This window comes from Lytechinus variegatus, chromosome 3 (genome assembly GCF_018143015.1).
Source record: "Lytechinus variegatus isolate NC3 chromosome 3, Lvar_3.0, whole genome shotgun sequence".
NCBI lineage: Eukaryota > Metazoa > Echinodermata > Echinoidea > Temnopleuroida > Toxopneustidae > Lytechinus > Lytechinus variegatus.
Genome location: NC_054742.1, coordinates 59,736,547 through 59,757,866, shown reverse-complemented (window position 1 = coordinate 59,757,866; position 21,320 = coordinate 59,736,547). Strand labels below are relative to the sequence as shown.

At 36.4% G+C, this 21,320-nt stretch overlaps 1 protein-coding gene across 5 annotated transcripts in view; it reads left to right on the top strand.

The window, feature by feature from the left end:
- The first annotated feature begins 205 nt into the window (after positions 1 to 205).
- The window catches only part of LOC121411527 (kinesin-like protein KIF28P), a 28,761-nt gene continuing 7,646 nt past the window's right edge, over positions 206 to 21,320 (top strand). For 3 of the 5 annotated variants that reach the window (XM_041604301.1, XM_041604299.1, XM_041604298.1), the window contains exons 1-18: positions 206 to 434; positions 3,081 to 3,281; positions 3,707 to 3,839; positions 4,448 to 4,642; positions 5,005 to 5,224; positions 5,729 to 5,859; positions 6,810 to 6,941; positions 10,042 to 10,212; positions 10,848 to 10,859; positions 13,784 to 13,899; positions 14,599 to 14,786; positions 15,299 to 15,430; positions 15,991 to 16,142; positions 16,801 to 16,949; positions 18,323 to 18,457; positions 18,921 to 19,004; positions 19,820 to 20,029; positions 20,422 to 20,709. In XM_041604301.1, the coding sequence (XP_041460235.1) occupies positions 393 to 434; positions 3,081 to 3,281; positions 3,707 to 3,839; positions 4,448 to 4,642; positions 5,005 to 5,224; positions 5,729 to 5,859; positions 6,810 to 6,941; positions 10,042 to 10,212; positions 10,848 to 10,859; positions 13,784 to 13,899; positions 14,599 to 14,786; positions 15,299 to 15,430; positions 15,991 to 16,142; positions 16,801 to 16,949; positions 18,323 to 18,457; positions 18,921 to 19,004; positions 19,820 to 20,029; positions 20,422 to 20,709 (2,691 nt within the window). In that variant the 5' untranslated portion in view covers positions 206 to 392. The remainder of the gene's footprint in view (positions 435 to 3,080; positions 3,282 to 3,706; positions 3,840 to 4,447; positions 4,643 to 5,004; positions 5,225 to 5,728; positions 5,860 to 6,809; positions 6,942 to 10,041; positions 10,213 to 10,847; positions 10,860 to 13,783; positions 13,900 to 14,598; positions 14,787 to 15,298; positions 15,431 to 15,990; positions 16,143 to 16,800; positions 16,950 to 18,322; positions 18,458 to 18,920; positions 19,005 to 19,819; positions 20,030 to 20,421; positions 20,710 to 21,320) is intronic. The other 2 variants (XM_041604302.1, XM_041604300.1) reach the window with 1 other exon arrangement.

Genomic DNA, 21,320 nt, shown 5'->3' with positions numbered 1-21,320 from the left:
GTTCGCTAATGGAAAGAGGCATTTTAAGGGCATCATCCTTTATGTAAACATTGCCTTAGAAAGTGACAGCTCATTGGGCAGTCTCTGCTCTGGAAAATGCATGTTGTTCCCAACAGCCCAAACTGAGAGCAAATTGACAATAGAGATTTCGCATAGGACGTCAATCGGGACCAGTCTGTGCACGGGTCTCTATAGCGATCAATGTAAACAACTAGTCAACCATGAAAAATCGATAGGAAAATGGCCGTGAGTTCCGCTGCGCAATAAGCTCTTTTTCTGAAGTGGAAAACTCATATTTTGACCGTGTTACAAGCAAAGAATATTGAGGATACTTCATTTGCAAGGCTTTAAGGACCTGTTCACCGAATTTGGGACCTTTAAGAAAGGTCGAGATGGCGGAAAGTGTCAAAGTAGCGGTGCGATGTCGACCATTCATATCCTTTTTCATAATTTGGTAGCGAGAAGTGGTGGTTGTCTACGCCTGAGCTGCCCGTGTGACTGTGTCGCATGTCGGCTTTGCCCCTGTGACTGTGCTGTGTCCTGTGACAGCTTGGGCAAAAAAGTAGGATGGGGGGTCGGGTGTCCGGACACTTTATAATTTTGAAGCCTTCTTTTTTGTCTTTGGATTACACTAAAAATATCATTTCAATAGCTGTAACCATCTTCTATTTTGTTCTCTACAATATTTCCTACCATTTGTACCGGTATGGCAGTGTATCCTATTGCCGGACACATTCATTTCAGTGCTTTAAAAATGACAACTAGAGGAAATACAATCAAGAAAAATTATCACTTGCTATTCCAAATATTCTGAAAATTATGAATATGATGAAATTATTTTATATTTTCCAACCATTTTCTTTGCACCGCACTTGCCGCATACCCCTCCGCGAAAAACAATTATTTTCGTGCGTGACAAATTATATTGTAATTCCGGACGCGCGCCGGACGGGTAAAAATATTCTTGATTATAATGATGTAAGAAAGAATTGGTGTGATTTTTTCGAGATTAATCATCTCATGAGTAAATTCTAAGTTTTTGTTTGCTTTCTTATAACGATTCTGATCAGATCTTTGTTATAATTTGCGTTGGCTAACTAATTTCCTTTTTTTTAATTGCGCGTTCGATATTGCACTCGTTCATATCGTAAGACTCAGTCATCAAGTTAAGTTCCATCGATGCGCTGTCGATCATTGACGGCTCTCCATCACGGTAAACCTCGCGCACGGCCGGGGTACGGGAACATTGAGAACTAGCCGTCGATGATTTAATCGATGGAGCGTACGAGATTGAAATTCGGCGAATCAGGTCCGTATTTCAATCAGAAAATAGATCAATTGGGATCAATTGTTAATGCCAAAACTGTGTTATATGTTATTTCAAGCATTTTCTGTCATTTTTAGAGAAAAATAAGGTAAAAGTTATATTTTCGCCTTGTTTTTGCAATCTCGTTCTTTGAATTGATCTGTGATATTGAACTGCGGAAGTCTTACGGTACGAAATTGATTTCCTACGCAGTTATATGTGCGTCCGGAAATATGATAGTGTCCGGTAATACAATACGTCACTATACTAAAAATTGATGAAACTTCACTTGTAAATTTTTCCAAATGACTTTCTAAAATTTTTCGTCCGTACACACAACATGTCCGGACACACAACAACTGGGTATACAAGTATAGGCCTACCCTTGGCCTCGGTCTTACATTTTTAAGTGCAGGTCTAGATATGTTATGTTTGCCTTGATCTACTTTATAAAGGCCTAATCTACCTTCTTTTTTGTCTGTTCAGCTAGTGAGACAGGTTTGCTCGGTGACATTCGACTCCTGCAAATAATTGCAAATGAAAGTCACCGGCTCAAGACATAAAAAGTCAAATTGCCTAACGTTGGGCCTAACTTTAGCAGTTCTTAAACTTTGAGCTTTCAAAACTAAGTGTTTACTGTGGAGACTAGGATATAAAATAGGCCTAAAAAAAATTGAAAAGACGATGAACGTCAAACAATTTAGCAATTACGCACAAAATTTTACTTCATGAGAATTAAATCAACGAGAGATAAGTTTTGAAATTAAACATTAAATACCTACATCCAAGTAGACTGATAAATAGGTCTATTTCTGTCAGGGATATGCTCCACTGAGACTTAGTTTGGCACCGTGGCATCCCCTCCGTCAATAAATCGATGACGGCCATTGGGCTCGTAATGGAGCAAACTACTTAACTACAGCGTCTATGGAGAAGGGTACGCTGGCACACTCTCCTCAATTACTCTTAAAATTTTGCTGTTTGACGGGGTTCTAAAAGGGAAGAAATAATAAAATAGATTTTGATGACAAACAGATCAGGATCATCCAGGTTCTTTGATCGATGTCAGCGCAGCTACAGTCAAAGATACCCAGCATATGAATGTGCAAGCCAATTCCCTGGCGCTTTCGTATGCTCAGCTGTAGCTGACGCTGACAATCGAAGAACCTGGCTGCATGGTACCTGTAGTAACATTAAAGCTTCGAAGAACAACAAACTTCAAGTCCTTCTGATTTAATAGTATGAACAATTTCAAGGCCTAAAGATGATATCAGGCCTGAGATTTCCCCAATATTTATCGGGTTCCCGATATTTTTTTACCAACATAGGTAAGCTTTGAGATCGACGTAAATCCGGTATAAAATTAAGGGGGGTTAGGGTGTCTATTTTCAATGCCTTATTCGCAAAAATTGCTAGAAAATGAAGGGCACATAGCGCCCAAATTCACACAAAGTTTTAAGTTCTGGCAACTTGCTGTCGTTAATTTTTATGAAAATTGCTAGATAATAAAAACATGTATCAATTATCAATTAGATTTAGATTTGAATTCTTGAAATTAATTTTTTGTTATTAAAAAGGGAGTCTGTGGAGACCCCCTCCGGGGCGTTGCCCCTCGATCCTCGGCCGTTAGGTGCAAGACTCTGGTCACTTCGCTCCCTACAGCCAGTCTCAGGCCTGGATGATATTTTCAATTTTCTGTTTACTGAAAATAAATAAAGTACATGTACATGTATACTCCAGTATTTCTGTAAAGTTGACCTTAATTCCGGTGCACAACTCCAGAGAGAAGGCTCGCAATGCCAAGCTCATCATCAACATGAGTGGGAATACGACCACCATCACCAATCCTGAAGACCCCAAGGAGGAACCAAGAAAGTTCAACTTTGATTACAGCTATTGGTCACACGATGGCTTCAAAGCACCGGCTACCGATGATGGCTATCTGGAACCATCCAACAGCAAATACTGTGATCAGGTAAAATTATCATCTCTCAAATCTGCTGTGAATCAAGAAGTAGCAATTCCAATACTTGTGATATTAAAGGATTTAGACCGAGTCAAGCTTGTCAGTTGAAATAAAATGGAAAAAAAATATTAATTAACAAGGAGAAATAAAATTTTGCACTGAAGTCATTATACTTTAATTAATTTATATAGGCCTACAGTGTATGCATATCCCCCAGTTATTATTGGCTTTACTCATCTTCTGCAATTTGATATTTTCTCCTCCCATTCCCACACTGCTTTTTACACTCCTTGCAACATCCCGTTCATGCGAAAGCAGATAGTTTTACATGAAATCAAGTTTTGAAGCTAATGTAGATTTTTTTTAATTATTGTATTCTTTCATTTGTATTATCTTTGTTTTGTAATACGTTTTTTCTCTTCCATGTTTTGCAGAAACGGGTGTTTGAAGATCTTGGTAAAGGTGTTTTGGCCAATGCTTGGCAAGGTTACAACTCTTGTCTCTTTGCCTATGGACAGACAGGTTCAGGCAAATCCTACTCCATGGTAGGATATGGAGAAAATAAAGGTAAAAGGAAGTGATACATTTATCTGTAAAGTAATAATTTTAAGTAATGAAGGATTTTTTAACTTCAAGAATACATTATTCATCATCTCAGAGCATTCTTATTTCAGATCTTTCAAGAGGGATGTGTTATGTCTGTACAACAATAACAATGCAATAATATTGATAGTATAATATCTTGACTGTTTACACAAAAAATTAGGAATAAAGAAAATGTTATAAATATAATAATTTAGTAAATGCAGGCCATGTTAAAACTGCAAAGTTACTTATCAATATATAAGCCAGAATCTAACATACTGGTAACGGTAGAAAGGAATTTATTTGTGTATAAACATAACCTAGATCTGGATGTGTGTGACGATACAAATTGTGTACAATGTAAAGATTTATTGGCTTTCTTTATAAAGTGAATAAGATTGCATTTTCGATCAGATTAGAAAAAAAACAGCAAGATTTGAACCTGCTGCAACATTTTAGATAGATGTCTTTATGTACAGATAGTTTACAGCAAAATCAGTGTCCCATTATCTGAAACAACTCCAAGAATTAGGATTCAATAGGTTGGGTTATTGGAAAGTGAAAAAAGGTCACATCTTTCTCTTATCTAGGTATTGTGCCCATCTTCTGTGATAAGATCTTCCAAGAGATAGACCAGAAGAAGACGGAAGGTGCAAAGGCAGAGTATGAGGTCTCCTACAGCATGCTGGAGATCTACAACGAGCAGGTCCGTGATCTCCTCAATCCTGCATCCAACAAGAAGGGCGGATTGAAGATCAGAGAGCATCCCAAGAAGGGATTCTATGGTGAGTACAGGGATGGCAAAGAAAAACACATGGAGAAGAATAATTTTGGTTTGGCAATGGCGTAAATAGTAGAATTGCAAAAATTGCATGCCTCTCAACCTCTGACTCTGGAGATGAAATATCCCCCTTACCATGTCTTATGCAGGGGTAACAGCAGAAATGTAGCCATTTTGATTCCAGTCGCAATATACTTTTGCGATTCATGAGATTCAATTTTCAGTTTTAAGGAAGATTTCTTCATGTTTTTATTCACCTTTTCATCTCTTTCTCATATCACAAATTTGATTTGACTTCAGAAATGAAATTGTTGTTGAGACTTTTGGAAATATCAATGCAAATGTACCTTTATCAATACTTTTCAGTTGAGCAACTTCGCCAGACACCTGTGCAGAGCTATGCCGAGATCCAAGCCCGTATGGACGAAGGAGTTCGCAACCGAACTGTCGCTGCGACCCAGATGAATGCTACAAGCAGTCGAGCCCACACCATCATGAGCATCATCTTCACACAGAAGACCATCAATGATGCGGGCCAGGAGATGGCTAAGACCTCTATTGCCAATCTTGTGGATTTGGCTGGAAGGTAAGAGACTATGTCTCACCAATCCTTGTAGAACATGGTTTTGAACACATGTATCCTGCCTAGAGGTTGAATATAGCATTTCTTTTCCCCGACAGAGTCTGTGTTCTAAAGGATTTCGATGCCGATCTCAGAGACACACTAAAATGTCAATTGTTTACAATATAGTGAGGGGTGATATATTGATCAACCAATATTGTCTACTCATTGAAGTCTTGATGGCATGGCATTTTGGTATTACAGTCATTTCATGTAGTCCTTATTTGTTATACTGTTACATTTTACATAACAAGTTCATAATTAGAAGGAATAATTAATAAACGTTTGAATTTGTATGTGACCAGTTTGTCTTCAAAGTGTGTCCCTCAGGGAAAGGGTTGCATTCATCTCACTATTGCTACCATAGTTAACATTTCCTTCCAGACCATCTCTCAGCCATATGACCAGTTGCCACAGTAATTAATGGATAGTTCCTTACTTTCCCCTTCTTGCTCTCTTAAATGTCAGTGAGAGAGCAGAGTCCACAGGAGCTACTGGTGACAGATTGAAGGAAGGAGCCGCTATTAACCAATCTTTATCATCGCTTGGTAACGTCATATCAGCCCTCGCAGACAAATCAAAGGGCAAGAATGTGAAAGGTGAGTTATCCCTCAGGAAGGGTGGTTTTTTTTAATAATATGTAGTGAATGCTGCAGAGCAGGTTACTACTATATCCTCAAAATGTTATTCCAAAAGGCATTGAAACATGAATTCTAAAAGTCACTGGGGCATCAGATTTCATGGGGAATGGATTTTTTTCTGCTGACCGTAGACTTAGTAAAAAGCATTGGAAATACCTGTAACAGAGACATCTTTGGGGGAAAGCAAACTTGGTGCACCAGCAGCAAAGCCTCTTTAGCTTCAGGCAACATTGTCAGGCCACGGAATTTACCATAAGGCCATCTTATAGTGGTATTACATAACGTCTGCTAGTCATAAATCCTGATCAACCATGGTTCGACCATGTGTGGTTCATATGCATATGATGTCAAATTTCTCATGAAAGGTGGTGCCCCTCTGACTTTAATGCCTAAAAGTTCAAGACTTTTCAGCAACCAGGTTACCCGATGAGGTCTGGTTGCTGCACTCCCTCCGGAGCAGCAATTTTCCACTTTTATTATTTCTCAGTCTCATGCCTGCCCTTGATTGGCAAGCATTGGTAACATGGTATTTCTGATGGTTTCACAATGTGACTGCTAATAGGTCTGATACTTCAGGCCAAACATTAAATTTTCTATTTTCGATGGCTTCTCTTCACAACCAATAGCCTAAATCTGCAACAATGTATAAGCTTTTACACTGCAGTGAATTGGGAATTTCATGTTTTTTTTATTAATTTTCCAGAGCTCTTTTGAGCATATCAGTGGCGAAATCGTCTCGATTACGCCCCTCATGTAATTTTTTTCCCTGCTTGACTTTCCATTACTTTATCTCAAACAAAATCCAAAATTGGACTAATCAAGACAGAAGATGGGCCACATTATAATGTCTTTCTTGTGTTTGATTCTCGTAGTTCATCTATTTCGTGTATCTTTCTTTCAATATGTAGTTCCATTTCGTGATTCCGCGCTGACGAAGCTGCTGAAGAACGCCCTCGGTGGTAACAGTAAGACAATTATGGTTGCTGCCCTCAGTCCTGCGGATATCAACTACGATGAAACACTCTCCACATTGAGATACGGTGAGTAGGCTGCTTTTCAACTCCATGTCACAGGTCATTTTGTCTTCTGATGATAATTTGTGAATTCAGTTACGATCTTTTCTGGAGTTCTTGAAGGTAGTAATAATAACAATCAATAACTAGAATTTAATTCGTCATGTGGACGAATTAGGTGGTCTGTCATGATTTGTCATTCAGTGTCGGCTGATGTATGAAATAAATCATATAGATATCATTGATAATCTTGATCGTAGACATCCTAAGAATAAGTTTTGACCATTGCTAAATGTGATTATTGATGTGATGATGACAATCGTCAAACATACATCTTCAATCAGATACATACAAGATAGATGATTATATATATAGATGGATGGAGTGGTGGATGGAGCGATGGATGGATCAAGTGATCGATTGAGAGATAAATGATAGGTGGTTATATTAATAAAACATAGATAGACAGACAGACATATAGATAGATAAATAGATAGATAGATAGAGACAAATAGATTGATATAGATAGATAGCCAGACAGACATACATATGGAAAGATAGATAGAGACAGGCAGATAGATTGATGGATATATAGAACGATAGATAGATATACATATCTAAACAGATAAATATGTTATATTAGACAGAGAGATAGATAGACAGATACATGTACAGAGTAGGTAGATAGACAGACATATATTCATGCAGATCAATATGATCTTCATGATGACGACGGAATATTCATTATGGATGGAATACTTGTGAAAGACGGGAGATGATAAAGCACTGTTAAAAGGGTCTCTTTCATGTATGACAATACATGTGATATGAAAAAAAGTAATTATAATCTGTTTTATCTTGCGAAATTTTAAATTTTATACCATTAAATTATCACGAAGGATCATGTACGAGGTGGTAAAAAGAAAAAAAATGAAAAAAAAATCTTGTTTACCCCAGGACTCGAACCTGCGCCCCTGTGAAAGCGATTCAAATGCGTTATCCATTGAGCCACGATATTCCCCATAGAGAATACACGTAAGCAATTTTGAGAATTCCAATTTTGCAAGCGGAATACGAGCATGATCCCGGCATCTGATCAAAAATGAAGAGCACATTTTCGAAAGCTTAGAATCTCGGCTACAACATACTAAAAGCTCAGGGAAAACTGACAAGAAACAATGGAGATATGGCTCACGAAATAGAGGAATGTCGAATCTAGTTTTGAGAAAAAGTCATGTCCCATAGAGATTACACGCAAAACACATGTGATATGAAAAAAGCAATTATAATCTGTTTTATCTTGCTAAATTTTAACTTTTATACCTTTTAAATATCATAAAGGATCATGTAAGAAGTGGCAAAAAGAAAAAAAAAACTGAAAAAAAATCATCTTGTTCACCCCAGGACTCGAACCCGCGCCCTTTAGAAAGCAGTCAAAGCCACGATATTCCCCATAGAGAATACACGTAAGCAATTTTGAGAATTACAAGTCCAATTTTGCAAGTGAAATACGGGCATGATCCCGGCATCTGATCAAAAAATGAAGGGCACACTTGCGATAGCGCAGAATCTCAGCTACAACATACTAAAAGCTCAGGGAAAACCGACAAGAAAAAATGGAGATATGGCTCACGAAATAGAGGAATGTCGAATCTAGTTTTGAGAAAAAGTCATGTCCCATAGAGATTACACGCAAAATGAGGAAAAATGACATGCCTCTTTTCATCGCTGTTTTACGCAGTAATGCGTTTCTCAAAACGAATATTGATGCTTATTAAGAGAAAGAGTACATTCTAAACTACAACATATCGAAATCTGGGCGAAAAACGATCTATATTCGAGAAGTTACAACCAAATTTGCATAAATTTGATGACGTCATTTTTGAAAAAATGAAATTTTTAGTTTAGGCGCCATTTTGATGACGTCACGATATAATTTAGGGACAATGGTGACATGAAATCAAATCTACAACTAATACTCTATCGATATATGAAAAAAAAATTGGGGGTCAATGGACTATTTAAAGAGCTACAGTGAATTTTCAATAGGCATGTTTTTGCCCATATATGGCCTATAGTGAGAGCTCGCGCGCACACGTGCTGCAAACTTTAACGGGTGTTAATTTCGTCATTAATGGTCGTAGAAGGTTGATCAAGGTATCAAATTGTTCAGAATTGTATTATCAATGCAATGATGTAAAAAAAAAACCGGTGTTTATGCGTTGCGTTAAGGCGTTACGCGCGGAAACGCGCGCGCAAAATTTTGAAATGCTTAAAATGACCTGAAACGTACTCTCGTTTGGTCAAAAAGTGATTTTGAGCATTTTGAAATTTTGACGCGCGCATACGCGCACGTCGTGACCTCCAGGTGACCTTTGATGACATGACCTGATGACCCTTGACCTGAAGTTGATGTGATGTGAATATTGTTAATTTTTGATAATTGATAATGGAGATATGATTGATAATGTGATTTTACAAAATGGCGCCTAGATGACGTCATCATGACCTGATGACCTTGAAAAGCTTATTTTGACGTGTCCATGACAGATCCTATAAATGACATGAAATTCAATGTAATTGATCAAGTCTATTTTGAGATAACTTGGCGACAAGAAAATCCGTAAAAATAAAGAAATAAAGTAAGAAATAAGAAAATTCTGACGAAATTAAGAGGTGATCTGTCAAAGACAGACCACCTATTTACCCAGGGTAGCCACTTCAGTTCCAAAAACTGTTCTCCCAGCTGTAGCTCGGCTACCTAGGCACTCAAAAATTAAGGAATTTTTTCCTACCGGGCATCCATTCACCTCACCTGGGTTGAGTGCAGCACAATGTGGGTAAATTTCTTGCCGAAGGAAAAAAAACATGCCATTGCTAGGAATCAAACCCACGTCCCTCGGATTGAAAGATGAGGGACATGACCACTAGACCACGACACCCCCAATATTCTGAATCAAAGCAAATAAATCAGATTCAACAGGATTTGTTTGATAATATGTGCATTTGTAAATTTTCTGTTCGACTCGGCCCGAGTTTGAATTTCACTTTCCTTTGTACTGAACGGACACTGATTGCATGATATAACCAAGTTGTAATCTTTTGCTCCATGACCTTTGACCTACAGCTGATCGTGCCAAGCAAATCAAGACTGTTGCTGTAGTGAATGAAGATCCAACAGAAAAGCTGATCAGGGAATTGAAAGAAGAGAATGCTCGGCTGTTAGAAGCAATGAAGAAAGGAGGCATCGTGGCCGTTGCCCCTAGTGATCAAGAAACGGCCGGAATGACAGAAGAAGGTATCATACACAATTTCCATAAATTAGTATTTAAAAAAAAGAAGTAGATAGTTGGTACGTGTGTATGACTTTTCCCCCTTTTTGTTGTATCATTAGAAATATATTTGAGTACTCTATTTTTCATCTCTGTGTAGCTTTATGAAACAAAGTTTAGATATTTTCTTTGTGACATTTGCATTAATAGTATACAATAGAGTAGAAATTGTGTAAAACTGTGTATATAGGGTGAACTATTCAAAAGATCTGCTTAACAAGGACTTTTGATGGCTGCCTGACATAGCAACTATTTAATAATTTGTTTGAAAAGTTGACCGATGAGAATTGATAGAGCAACCACTTTTCTCCTACTTTACATGTATTTGCATATTTAGGAGAATACTTGTTGACTTTTTTTGCTCCAAATTATAAATTCTGCCTTTAGGGGTTTAAGTGAAATAACGCCACATTATGTCATTTGGACAACAAAAGAAAAAATCAAATTAACTGATATATTCATTTTCAGACATAATATTCATTTCTATTCTCATGAAATTATTTTCTCTTCATTAAATCAAACTGTTTTTATATCAGTATCTTGATTTTTAATTTTTTTTATTCTAATTTCCATTTCTGCATGAATGTACCTTGTTTCACAGAAATAGAAGCAGGTAATTCATATAATTTTTGTTGTATGAATATGTCAAGTGCAATGCTACACTAACAAATGAAAGAAATGTTGTTTGCAACACTTTCACAGTTCTTGGTCTTCTTTTGCCTTCACATTTGTGCCGCCTTCATTCCCTTTTCTCCCTTTCAATTCCGTTTCACCCCAATCTCAGTGTTTTTTTATAACTCTTATTCTTTATCTCCAAGGGTTATCTTATAATTGACACACATTAAAATAGGAATAAATACAGTGTGTTGAAAGAGGTTTGTTTTTTACCCTTTTCACTTGGGGTATATTTTAGGTTCTTATAAAAAAATCTACAGAGCCACTATATGATATTGGCTTATAAAATGACGTTTGCCATATAAGGAGACTGCTGTTTTTTACATTGTCCATATTATGATGGTAATAGTCCTTACTGTCTTTTCTTCGTTAGTTGAACGGTTTTACCCCCTTGTCTTGTTTAACAGAGCATTTGTCTTTAAAGACGCTCGTTTGAGTTTCTTTATTCCACTCATTCCTAATCCTTCAAAGATTTTGGAATCTTTATGACAAAATATGGATTTTGGAGTGTTTGTTTATTGCTGTGTCAATTCACACATTATGTTGAAGTGTGATGTTAAGATGACTGTTTCCCTGGTTTAAATTGTGTGTTTCTTTCCCTTGTTTGGGAGGGGGAGGGGGGGGGGGGCGGAAGCTGTTTATGGAAAAATTACTTTCATATTAAGTTCATTCTATTCATTATGCTCATGCTATCCATCCTAGAATTAAAATGTGCTATTGCTATTAAAAAAAAAGAGAGAGAGAGATATGATTTAAAAGATTAAGATTGATAATACAGTGCGTATCAAAAAAAAGTTTACACTTTGAAAAAGCCCTGGGAATTAAAAATATGCAACATGTGGGTAATTTTTTCACATATAATTATAGGTTTGGGTCTCATCTATCAAATGAAAGTAAAAGTTTTGACAGAATGTTACACTTGAGTGAGCACTGTCCATTTTTGTAAAGCTCGCAGAAATCTGTTTGCGCAGAAATGCTTGTTTTCACGCTGTGTCAAGGGGAAAGGGCGAAATCAAACTTACCCTGCGAAGCATTTCTCATAAATCTCCCAAGCACTTTTAGCCAATTTAAATAAACAGATACATTCAAGCATTTTGTAACAATTTTGCCGCCCAAATTTGAAATTTTAACACTTAGTAAGCACAACCTTCACCCTTTTTGTGCCAGCTGGATCTGAGGACATAACTGAATCTGAACAAAAGTTTATATCAGCCATCTCTAGCACTTTTCACTAAGTTTTTATCATTTAAAGTGGCTTTACATTTCATTTTTCATTTAATACTTGTTTCTCCACACTTTTCCCAAGCTTGGCAATGATTAACAATATGAAAATCAAGCCTAAGCCATTTCATGTAAATCACAGCTCAGTGTAAAGCAAATATCGTCACGATGGACTCGGTGTGTGGGGGAGTGGGGTGGGGCGCAATGCACTCTTTGAAGTGTTTTGGGCAAGGAAACAAGTTTAAAAAGGTAAAAGATATCTTAAAATCAATTTTAATAGCTAAATTCCACGTGTTCTTCATGATTAAGGTCTACTTTTATTCGCATAACTATTTCAAAGTTCTGCGCAAATCATTTTTCACCAACTTTTCAAAAGTAAGTGGTGCTCACTCAAGCGGAAATATTTTTCGACAGTTATATCGTCATTTGCTTAAATGGATCTGTACCAATGCTAAAATGTGGAAAAATCATCAGGATATTACAAATATATAATTTTACATGATTTTTTCTAAGTGTAAACTTTTTTTTGATACGCACTGTATACATCTTCATAGTCTTCAAATCTCAATTCCAGTGGGAGGGTGGTATTTCATGAAGATTTAAGTGACTTATGGAGCGTTGCAAGAAACTTGCGATCTATCCCCAGGCCATTTTTGGTCCCTAAATCAATCATATGTCTTGCAGTTAGTTGCAAATTAGTGATTGCTAATTTGCTCCTTGAAACAAGAATTTTAATCCGATTTGCTACAGCTAACATTGATCTATCAGTTGTAAAATTGCAACAGAATATTTGCAATTGATCCCAATTATTTTCTTGCAACACCCCTCAGTTACACTATTTGTGAAACACCACCCAGAAATTTAAAGTTTATGACATCATTTGCGAGCAGCTGCCCTATGTCATGTTACACATTTTTTTTATTCACATTTTTAATTATTTATGATTGTAACAGAATATTTTTTTTATAAGCAGGTAGGAAATAAAATTTCTTCTGATATTTTAAATGTACAGGGAAAGCCTTTAATTTTCAATTTTCAGAGAAAATGGCTTTTATTATTTTTAAGGGAATTTATATGAGATGACATATGGGAGAGTTGCTCGCATATGATGTTGTAAATAAAAGGGTTTTTTTTAATTCTTTGAGATATTTTCACCAAACCTTCAGTGATGTGTTTAACTTTTTTTTTTAACTTTGATTAAAACAAATTTTACATCAGGATGACCTTTCCCTTTAATGATGATCAGGATGAAGATAATCATACTAATAACTGGTCAGAGTTTCATAAAGCTGTCCTGGGGCCCATTGCAGAAAGAGTTGCAATCAATCGCAACTCTAAAAGTCATGCGCAACTTGATATTCAACCAATCAAGAGTGCGCATTTGGGACTTGCGTTTAAACGTTAAGAGCAACTTTACAATCGACTGGTGATCCTTAAGAGCTTAATCAACATCAAGAAAATTAATAGTGTATATGACCTATTACAAGAAAAGGATCACCAGTCACTGGTAAAGTCCCCCTTAACTCACGAGCAATTTTATGAAACATTGACCTAGATTTCTATAGTGCTGAGGAAATTTGTGATTTGTTCACCGGTTGAGATGATAATGAATGACAATAATTTTGTAAATTTCTCTCACAGAAAAGGAGCGTTTGAAGAAAGAAATGGAGGAGGAGATGGCTGCTCGACTCTCTGATAATGAGAAGGAGATGGAAGAGATGAAGAAGACATGGGAAGAGAAACTAAGACAAGCTCAGGTGGGTACAAAAAAGTTGCCAATTTACATTTTTTCAAAGTTTCTTTCTTCTTTCAAGGTGTTGCCAATTTAGAATATGTAATAATTTTCCTAATTTAAATGGCTTTTATTTCAGCAATGGCACTACATCCTGCTGTAGAAATTAAACAAATTCAATGCATATTTCTATTTTTCAATCATATTTTGTGTTTGATCTGGTGTTGCCATATTAGAGTTTTAATGATTTGCCCAATTTATAAAGGGCTTTTATTTTAGCAATGCCACTGCATCATGCTTTTAAAATCGTATCAGTTATTTCAATGCATTTTCTTCCTTTTCTAATTATATTTCATATATGATTTGGTGTTGCTAATTTAGAATGTATAATGATTTGCCCGTTTTGAACTGTTGATTTTTTTTTTGGGGGGGTGGGGGTTGGAGGGGAAATGGCACTATAATGGTTTCGATATTTGCAGGACATTTTTATCTTTTTGATAATATGCTTATTGCTACCATTGCAAATAATGTTTATTCCTGTATTCCTTGAAATTTAGTTTAATTGATAAAGAGAACCACAAAAAATGGCCCGTAAAAGAGAAATTACTTTCGAGGGAAATTAGACTTTTTGTCCTTATAGACAGGTGGTTATTCAAGAAGGTTGGAGTATATTCCATGAAGTAATAAGTAATGTTAACATATGAAATCTATTTTGTATTTTTAGGCTGCAAATGTAGGCGATGATTCTGAGCGAGCCAAGAAAGAAGCACGTAAGAACACTCCTCATCTTTTCAATCTTAACGTGGACCCTGCCCTCTCTGGCATGATCGTGCACATCCTCGCCCCTGGCAATTACAACGTTGGCAGTGATAAGGCAGAAAACAAACCTCAGATTGTACTCAATGGACTTAGGTAAGTTGTTTTCACCCTGTCTGTATCAATGTATCCTAAATATGAACCAGTAGCTCAGGTTAGCACCACCCACATCCTTAATTACTAAAATCTGGCCAGAATTCTAACCCATAATGCAACATTCTGAACTGTGTAGTCTTATATTGCAGACCCACTTGAATGATGCCTTACTATTTCACTACTCAATAATTCATAATTTCTTAATGATTGTGATCATAAGTAGTAAAACGGGTACTTTCCCCTCATCACATTTTAGTTTCCCTATTCAAATTAAATCATCGCCTCATTTATTCTCTGTATTATTCATTGTTATCCCGAAAGACTAGACTAGCTATATATAAAAAATTAGTCTGCTTTGTGAACCCATCACTCGAGTTAAGTGGTCTGAATACGCAGCATACAATGACCTGTGAACTGTATCAGCCCTGCAGACTACAGTCAATTAGAGACCACACAATGTTGGTTAGATCGATCCCGGAATAATATGTCTTTTTAACCTCTCTTTCTCACAGTATTCAAAAGGAGCATGCTGTCATCACAAATGAAGGAGGTAAAGTCTTCATCGAGAAGGTCAGTCCGATGGCCAAACTTCTAGTGAACGGCGACCCCATTACGTCCAAGCTGGAACTTGATCATAATGATAGGTAAGGTGTTCATTTATATTTGAGCTCCTATTGAATATTCACTCAATAAAAAAGCTATACTTTAGATGTAAGCTACCGGTATATGTCATCTTGGTTGAATATAATCAAAGAGACTTATTTCATAGAATGAATTTGTTCTTCCTTTAAGCTTTGATAGCTGATGTTATGCCCCTGTGTAATTCCTGACCCTAATGGAAGTGATAATATTGCAAGTCAGTTAAAAAATTCATTGTTAATTGCTACAAATGAAAAATATTCTGTTCTAGACTACATGGGTGAGATGTATTGTGAGTTCTCATATGGATATTTTCATTGAATTTATTTTTTTCAAAATTGGATATGGTGGAGTCAAAGCCTATAACCGCCATTTAGATAATCACTGAAAGCATAATGGTGAGCAATTTTGTGATTGATTGGCAGGATCTAAAGAAAAAAAGGTGAAACAAAGTTGCTGGAATGCTTTTTTTACATGTTTGCATACAATAAATATATTTCAGTTTAATTGTAAACATCAAAATACATTATTTCATCTTTTTAATCTTTTTTCTTTATATATTCAGAGTGATGTTTGGATCCAATCATCTGTATGTATTCCAACATCCTGCATTGCAGAAGGCTAGTCCTAAAACATACACTGTGGTGACTTATGAACAGGCTCAGCAAGAGATTGCAGAGAAGAATGGCTTTGACATGTCCTCAAAGAAATCAGGAGGTATGTACACCTGTCTTTTAAGTTAAAAATGTATTATGTATGTTATTATTTAATGAATTATAATTATATTTGACATGTCCTGAAAGAATTGGGAAGTATGTATGAGTGTCATCTCAATTGATTTAATATAGACTATATTCATCATGTAATCATTTATGATTACATTGGCATGGCCCAAAAAAAGAAGAAAAAATCTGAAGATAAAGGTAATACATAAGTCAAACCTATTTGGACCACTGAAATCTGTTTGATAGAAATTTGAGTTAAAGGAAGTATGGAACACCAGTTTAGTTTATAATCTTTTTTAAAAAATATCTTTGATTTGAGGCAAATATTTGACTTATTGAAGATTGACTTATGCACGTTTTCTAGCATGCATGTCTATTTGCTCAAATTATTAGTTTATATTAATCATGATGTAAGGAATTATCACTTCACTGAAAGCTGATGAATTTGAATGTTTGTGATGATGATGATGATGATGAGGAGGAGGAGGAGGATGATGAGGATGATGATGATGAAGATGATGATAACAAAAATTTCTAAACTCTCTTGATTGAGCAGATGTGATATTTGTTTTCAAACATTTTACAAATAAATAATTTCAAAAACAGATTGCTTACAATAAATGTCGGATGTCCTGTCTATTTCTTTCCAGAGGATTTACTTCTTCAAGAGGAACTTGTAGAGATGATTCCCATGGTTGAGGAGGCTAATGCAATCAGTGAAGAACTCGATAGGAAGGTCAAGTTTGAGATTGTTGTCATGTCACCAAAGGCTAGAGGGTTATCTCATGGCCGCACTGAGGTAAATAATCAATGTGAATTTGGGCTTTGGATCCCAAACTCGTACCCCACCCGTACTACAAAAGCATTACTGTCTACCTCTATACCAACACATTCAGTTTAAATCTAGTTATACAGTGCATCCCACAAAAAACGAAACCAAGGTTTATCATAACTTAATCATTAATAAAGTAGACAAATGACCTACCAATTTAAAGCTTACAATCTCCTCTTTCATCTGTAATTACTTAGATTATTTCTCATTCACGCATGAGTGAGCAAAAACAATTTGAAGAGGGGATACCAAAAAGTCACTTGGCGGTTTGTATCTGGGTTTCAAAAAGAAAATCACATTTTTAAAAAGTTCAATATCTGCTCTTTAATTTGATACCTCAATTACAGAAAATGGTCGAGAAATAACAAAGTTCTGGCTATTTGAAATAAGGCTTGAATTTCAATAATTTCATAAAATGAAGAGGTTTTACAGGCTAGCGTTCAAACTCACTCGACACTCCGTTTTGTTGACGATCAGCCATGCATTACGTCTTTTGTTAACCGTGCGACAGCTATATTGAACATTTTAGGCATGTGGTTTTCTTTTTGAAATTCAGATACTCCCCACCAAATGAGTTTTTGGTATCCTTTCTTCAAATTGTTTTTGCTCACTCATGCGTGAATGAGGAATAATTTAAGTAATATCAGATGAAAGAGGAGATTCTAAGCTTTACATTGGTAGGTCATTTGTCTATTTTGTTAATGATTAAGTAATGATAAATCATCGCTAAATCTCGGTTTCGTTTTTTCTGGGACGCACTGTATATCTATCTATCAGGGTAAAAATAGACTGGGGCTCATGGCAATTTCACCCCCAAAATGATAAAAAGATCCCTGGAAATGGAAGCACCAGCCCCAGAAAATCCCCATTCACTACAATGTCAAAGCTTGTCCAATGTTGCAGACTTTGGGAGATTGTGAAAAATTTGTTCCTGCCATCTAATTAACTATCTTAATGTCATCAACATAAACACACCATCTTGTAACATTTCAGACTTATTTAGGTTTAAGTTTGTACAATGCATATGGGGCTTCTTTCAAGGCACAGTAAGTGAAACTTGCTGGCATCCCAGAAACCTATTCTTATTAATCAACATACTCATGAGGGATGTACTCACTCCTGTTGGATTCTGTACATCAGGGAAAAAAATCACATGGAGGTTCGGTGCAAGTTTACCCCAGAAATGCTCAAAACAAGCCCTGGAAATCCTGAGTCATTCTTGGGTCAAAGCTTGTCCAATATTGCAGATTTAGGCAGTAAGTTGTAAAATGTAGACCCTGAAAATGCAACAATTTTTTTTTTACATATGTAATAAATCACCCTATATCGTTTTCGTCTAGGTCTGTGTGAAGCTCCGTAACCTGCAGAATGAGCTGGAGTACATCTGGTCCAGAGACAAATTCGTCAGACGCAAGTACCTTATGCAGGAGATGTATCAGAACTTTGCCGAGGGATCTGACTGGCAACTTCCCGATGTAAGTTGACCCTTGACCCCCTCCATCATTCGTGGCATTGTGTATTGGGAACTTCGGTCCATCCAGTTTTCGTTCCCTTGATAGCTAACACAGATCTGCCAACTAGTACTGATTTTCAGTATTTTAGTACTGAACATGAGAATATACAGATTTTTAACGTTTAAGTTCATGCATAGGATTTCTTTGAAAACAACCGATCCCCTCACCAAAATAATGATTTTCAGCTTTTAAACACTGAAATGTTCTTGTTCAGGTTGGCTACTCTGCTAACAGCATTTTGATGGATTAACTTCAAAATTTATCCATGTATACATGTAGAAGTGATCATGATGTTCTGATTAGCTTTTAGGGTATTAATGTCAAAGGTCGATTGGGATTCATTTTCATGCTATACGTAATACTTGATGTTTTGTGGATAAGAATGATATTCATTTTCCTTTCCTTTTTTGTGTGTGTTACACAGGAGAAGGATCCATTCACAGAACCATTGAACACCAATGTCCAGATTGGGGTGGTCAATGTTTATCTTCAAAGTATAGCATACATGGTGAGTGAGATTGTGATTAAAAGGATTAAGGTAATCTCCTGTTTCTTCAAATAAGCTTGTGGTATGTGTCTACATTACATTACTCATGTACAGGTAAACTTGCATAAACCAACCTACCAAAAGTCAGATCTTTGCTCAAGTCCAAGGAATTTTCTAGACCAGATTATGCAAAACATGTGCTATAAACCTCTTCTAAAGCAACTTTCTCCTAAGTTGAACAGGTTTCTTTGGTCCAAAAAGATTTACTTAAGTCAAATTAACTATATAGTTTACCCTCTATATGTCCAGAAAAAAAGCATAGGATGCAAAAAAAAAGAAAGGGAAAGGAAAATGAGTGAAAGATGATACTACCCCAAAAATGTATAAAATTTATGAAATTAAATTTTCATTCATATAGGCACAAAAAAAATTCTTGTTGGCTTGCTCAACATAAGAAATGTTGCCCCTCAAAATTGTTGGCTCATTACACCACTGTGTCCTACCCTCTAGTTAATGAAAAAAAAGTGTCATTATTCTCTTATCTGTCACCATGCAGAGTTAAAATTCTGTCAAATACGCATTTCCAAGCCTGAGACATAGTACCAGGACTACCAGATTTGCCATCAATCGGTTCAGTGGAAGTCGATCATGGGTGTAGGACTAGATCTAGATCTTTAACTTCGACTTGGCCCTTGTCTGTGAAACAAATTACTATGTATGGCCATATCTTGTTCTTCAGCACATGGATAGAATATATAGTGCAAAATATATTTAAAATTCTCTTTTAATGGAATACAGTAATGTGTCTAGTCCAACGTAAATTGTTTTTATTTCAGATCGAGACAAAAGAATCTCTTGAAATCAGTGATTACCGTGGCAAGCAGCAAGGTCTACTGGATGTAGAGATCGTACCTTGTGACGTAAAGGGTAAAGAACTCACCGAGGCTGATGACGTCTTTGTCGACGACCCCAAGGATCTGATTGGTCGATGTGTGAACTTTGTCATCAAGATTAAGACGGTGACTGGTGTTCCAAACAGATTTAAGGTATGAACACCATTCACAATTTTTTAATATAATGGTCTACTTTCACTTTGTTTGCTTTCCCTTCCTTCTCATCCCACATGGTCTAATCCTTGTTCGACTAGAACTAGTTTGTTTACGAACCATTTGATTAAAAATAACTCTTTCTTACTCGTCCCTAGTAATAACCTAATATTAAGTCAAATAAGAAATTTGAATTCTCATATGAAGCTAATCAAATGAATTGTTTCAAGGATCGGTCGTTACATCTTCAGATATTCAATTCTGTTTCCTACCACCATCTATTTCCCTATTTCATGTATTAGAAGAGAAGTGGAATAATGTATGGGGCTGGATATTCAATAGCACCCAACTATTGATTGCATAATGAATACATTATTTGTCTATACCTACAGGACATATATTGCGCCTACAAGATGTATCTGGAGAGTGAGGAGAACAAGACGGACTGCAAAGACAGCTCCGGATCATCGGACTTTGCCTTCCGCAAGTTCTACAACTTCCAGGTAGCCACATCCCAGCTTGTGGATTACCTTCAGAATGGGATGTTGACGATAGCGATATGGGGCCGTCAGGAGCCGAAGACATCGACCAGGGCCAAGAACCTCAACACGGCCCAGATCATGATGTCAGAGACGCTTGCCAAGGGATCCAGCTCGGCTTCTGTCGCCAATATGGAGAAGGTAAATCTATCAAGTTTTTCAGAATTTTTCTTCTTTTTCTGTTTAATCTGTTATTTTTATTTTAAAAAATATATATTCAAAAGAAGTAAAGGCCATTTTTATTGGTCAAATCTTTGGAATCACCACAGTCTGTTGGACTTACAGAAATTGAACATAGAAGAGGCATATATAACTCGGGGTTTTCATAATCTGAGAGAAACAAATTGCTCCTACTTGAATGAATATTTGACTTATGAAAGTTAACTTATGCAAGTCTTTTTCCTCTTAAAATGAAACTCCTGCCCTTCAATATGTGGGTTTGAATACCATCACAGGACGTAAGTTTTCGAGCTGATATTGGCCCATTTTGTGTTCCACTCTAACCAGGTGAGAAAAATAGGGCCTTGACAGGACTCTTTAACTTAATATGTGATTGTGTGACATCTGCGCTGCCAATGTAAGACATTGGCCCTTATTCTGAAGTCGGGTTTAAATCAAATCCTGGTTTAAAGTTGTGGTTTAAGTATGGATAGCCAACTGGGGCACAAATTCCTAACAGTAAACATTCAATTATTAACTCATATGACACCCAAATTGTTCGTAATTGTCTGGGAATAATAACTGAAGTATTT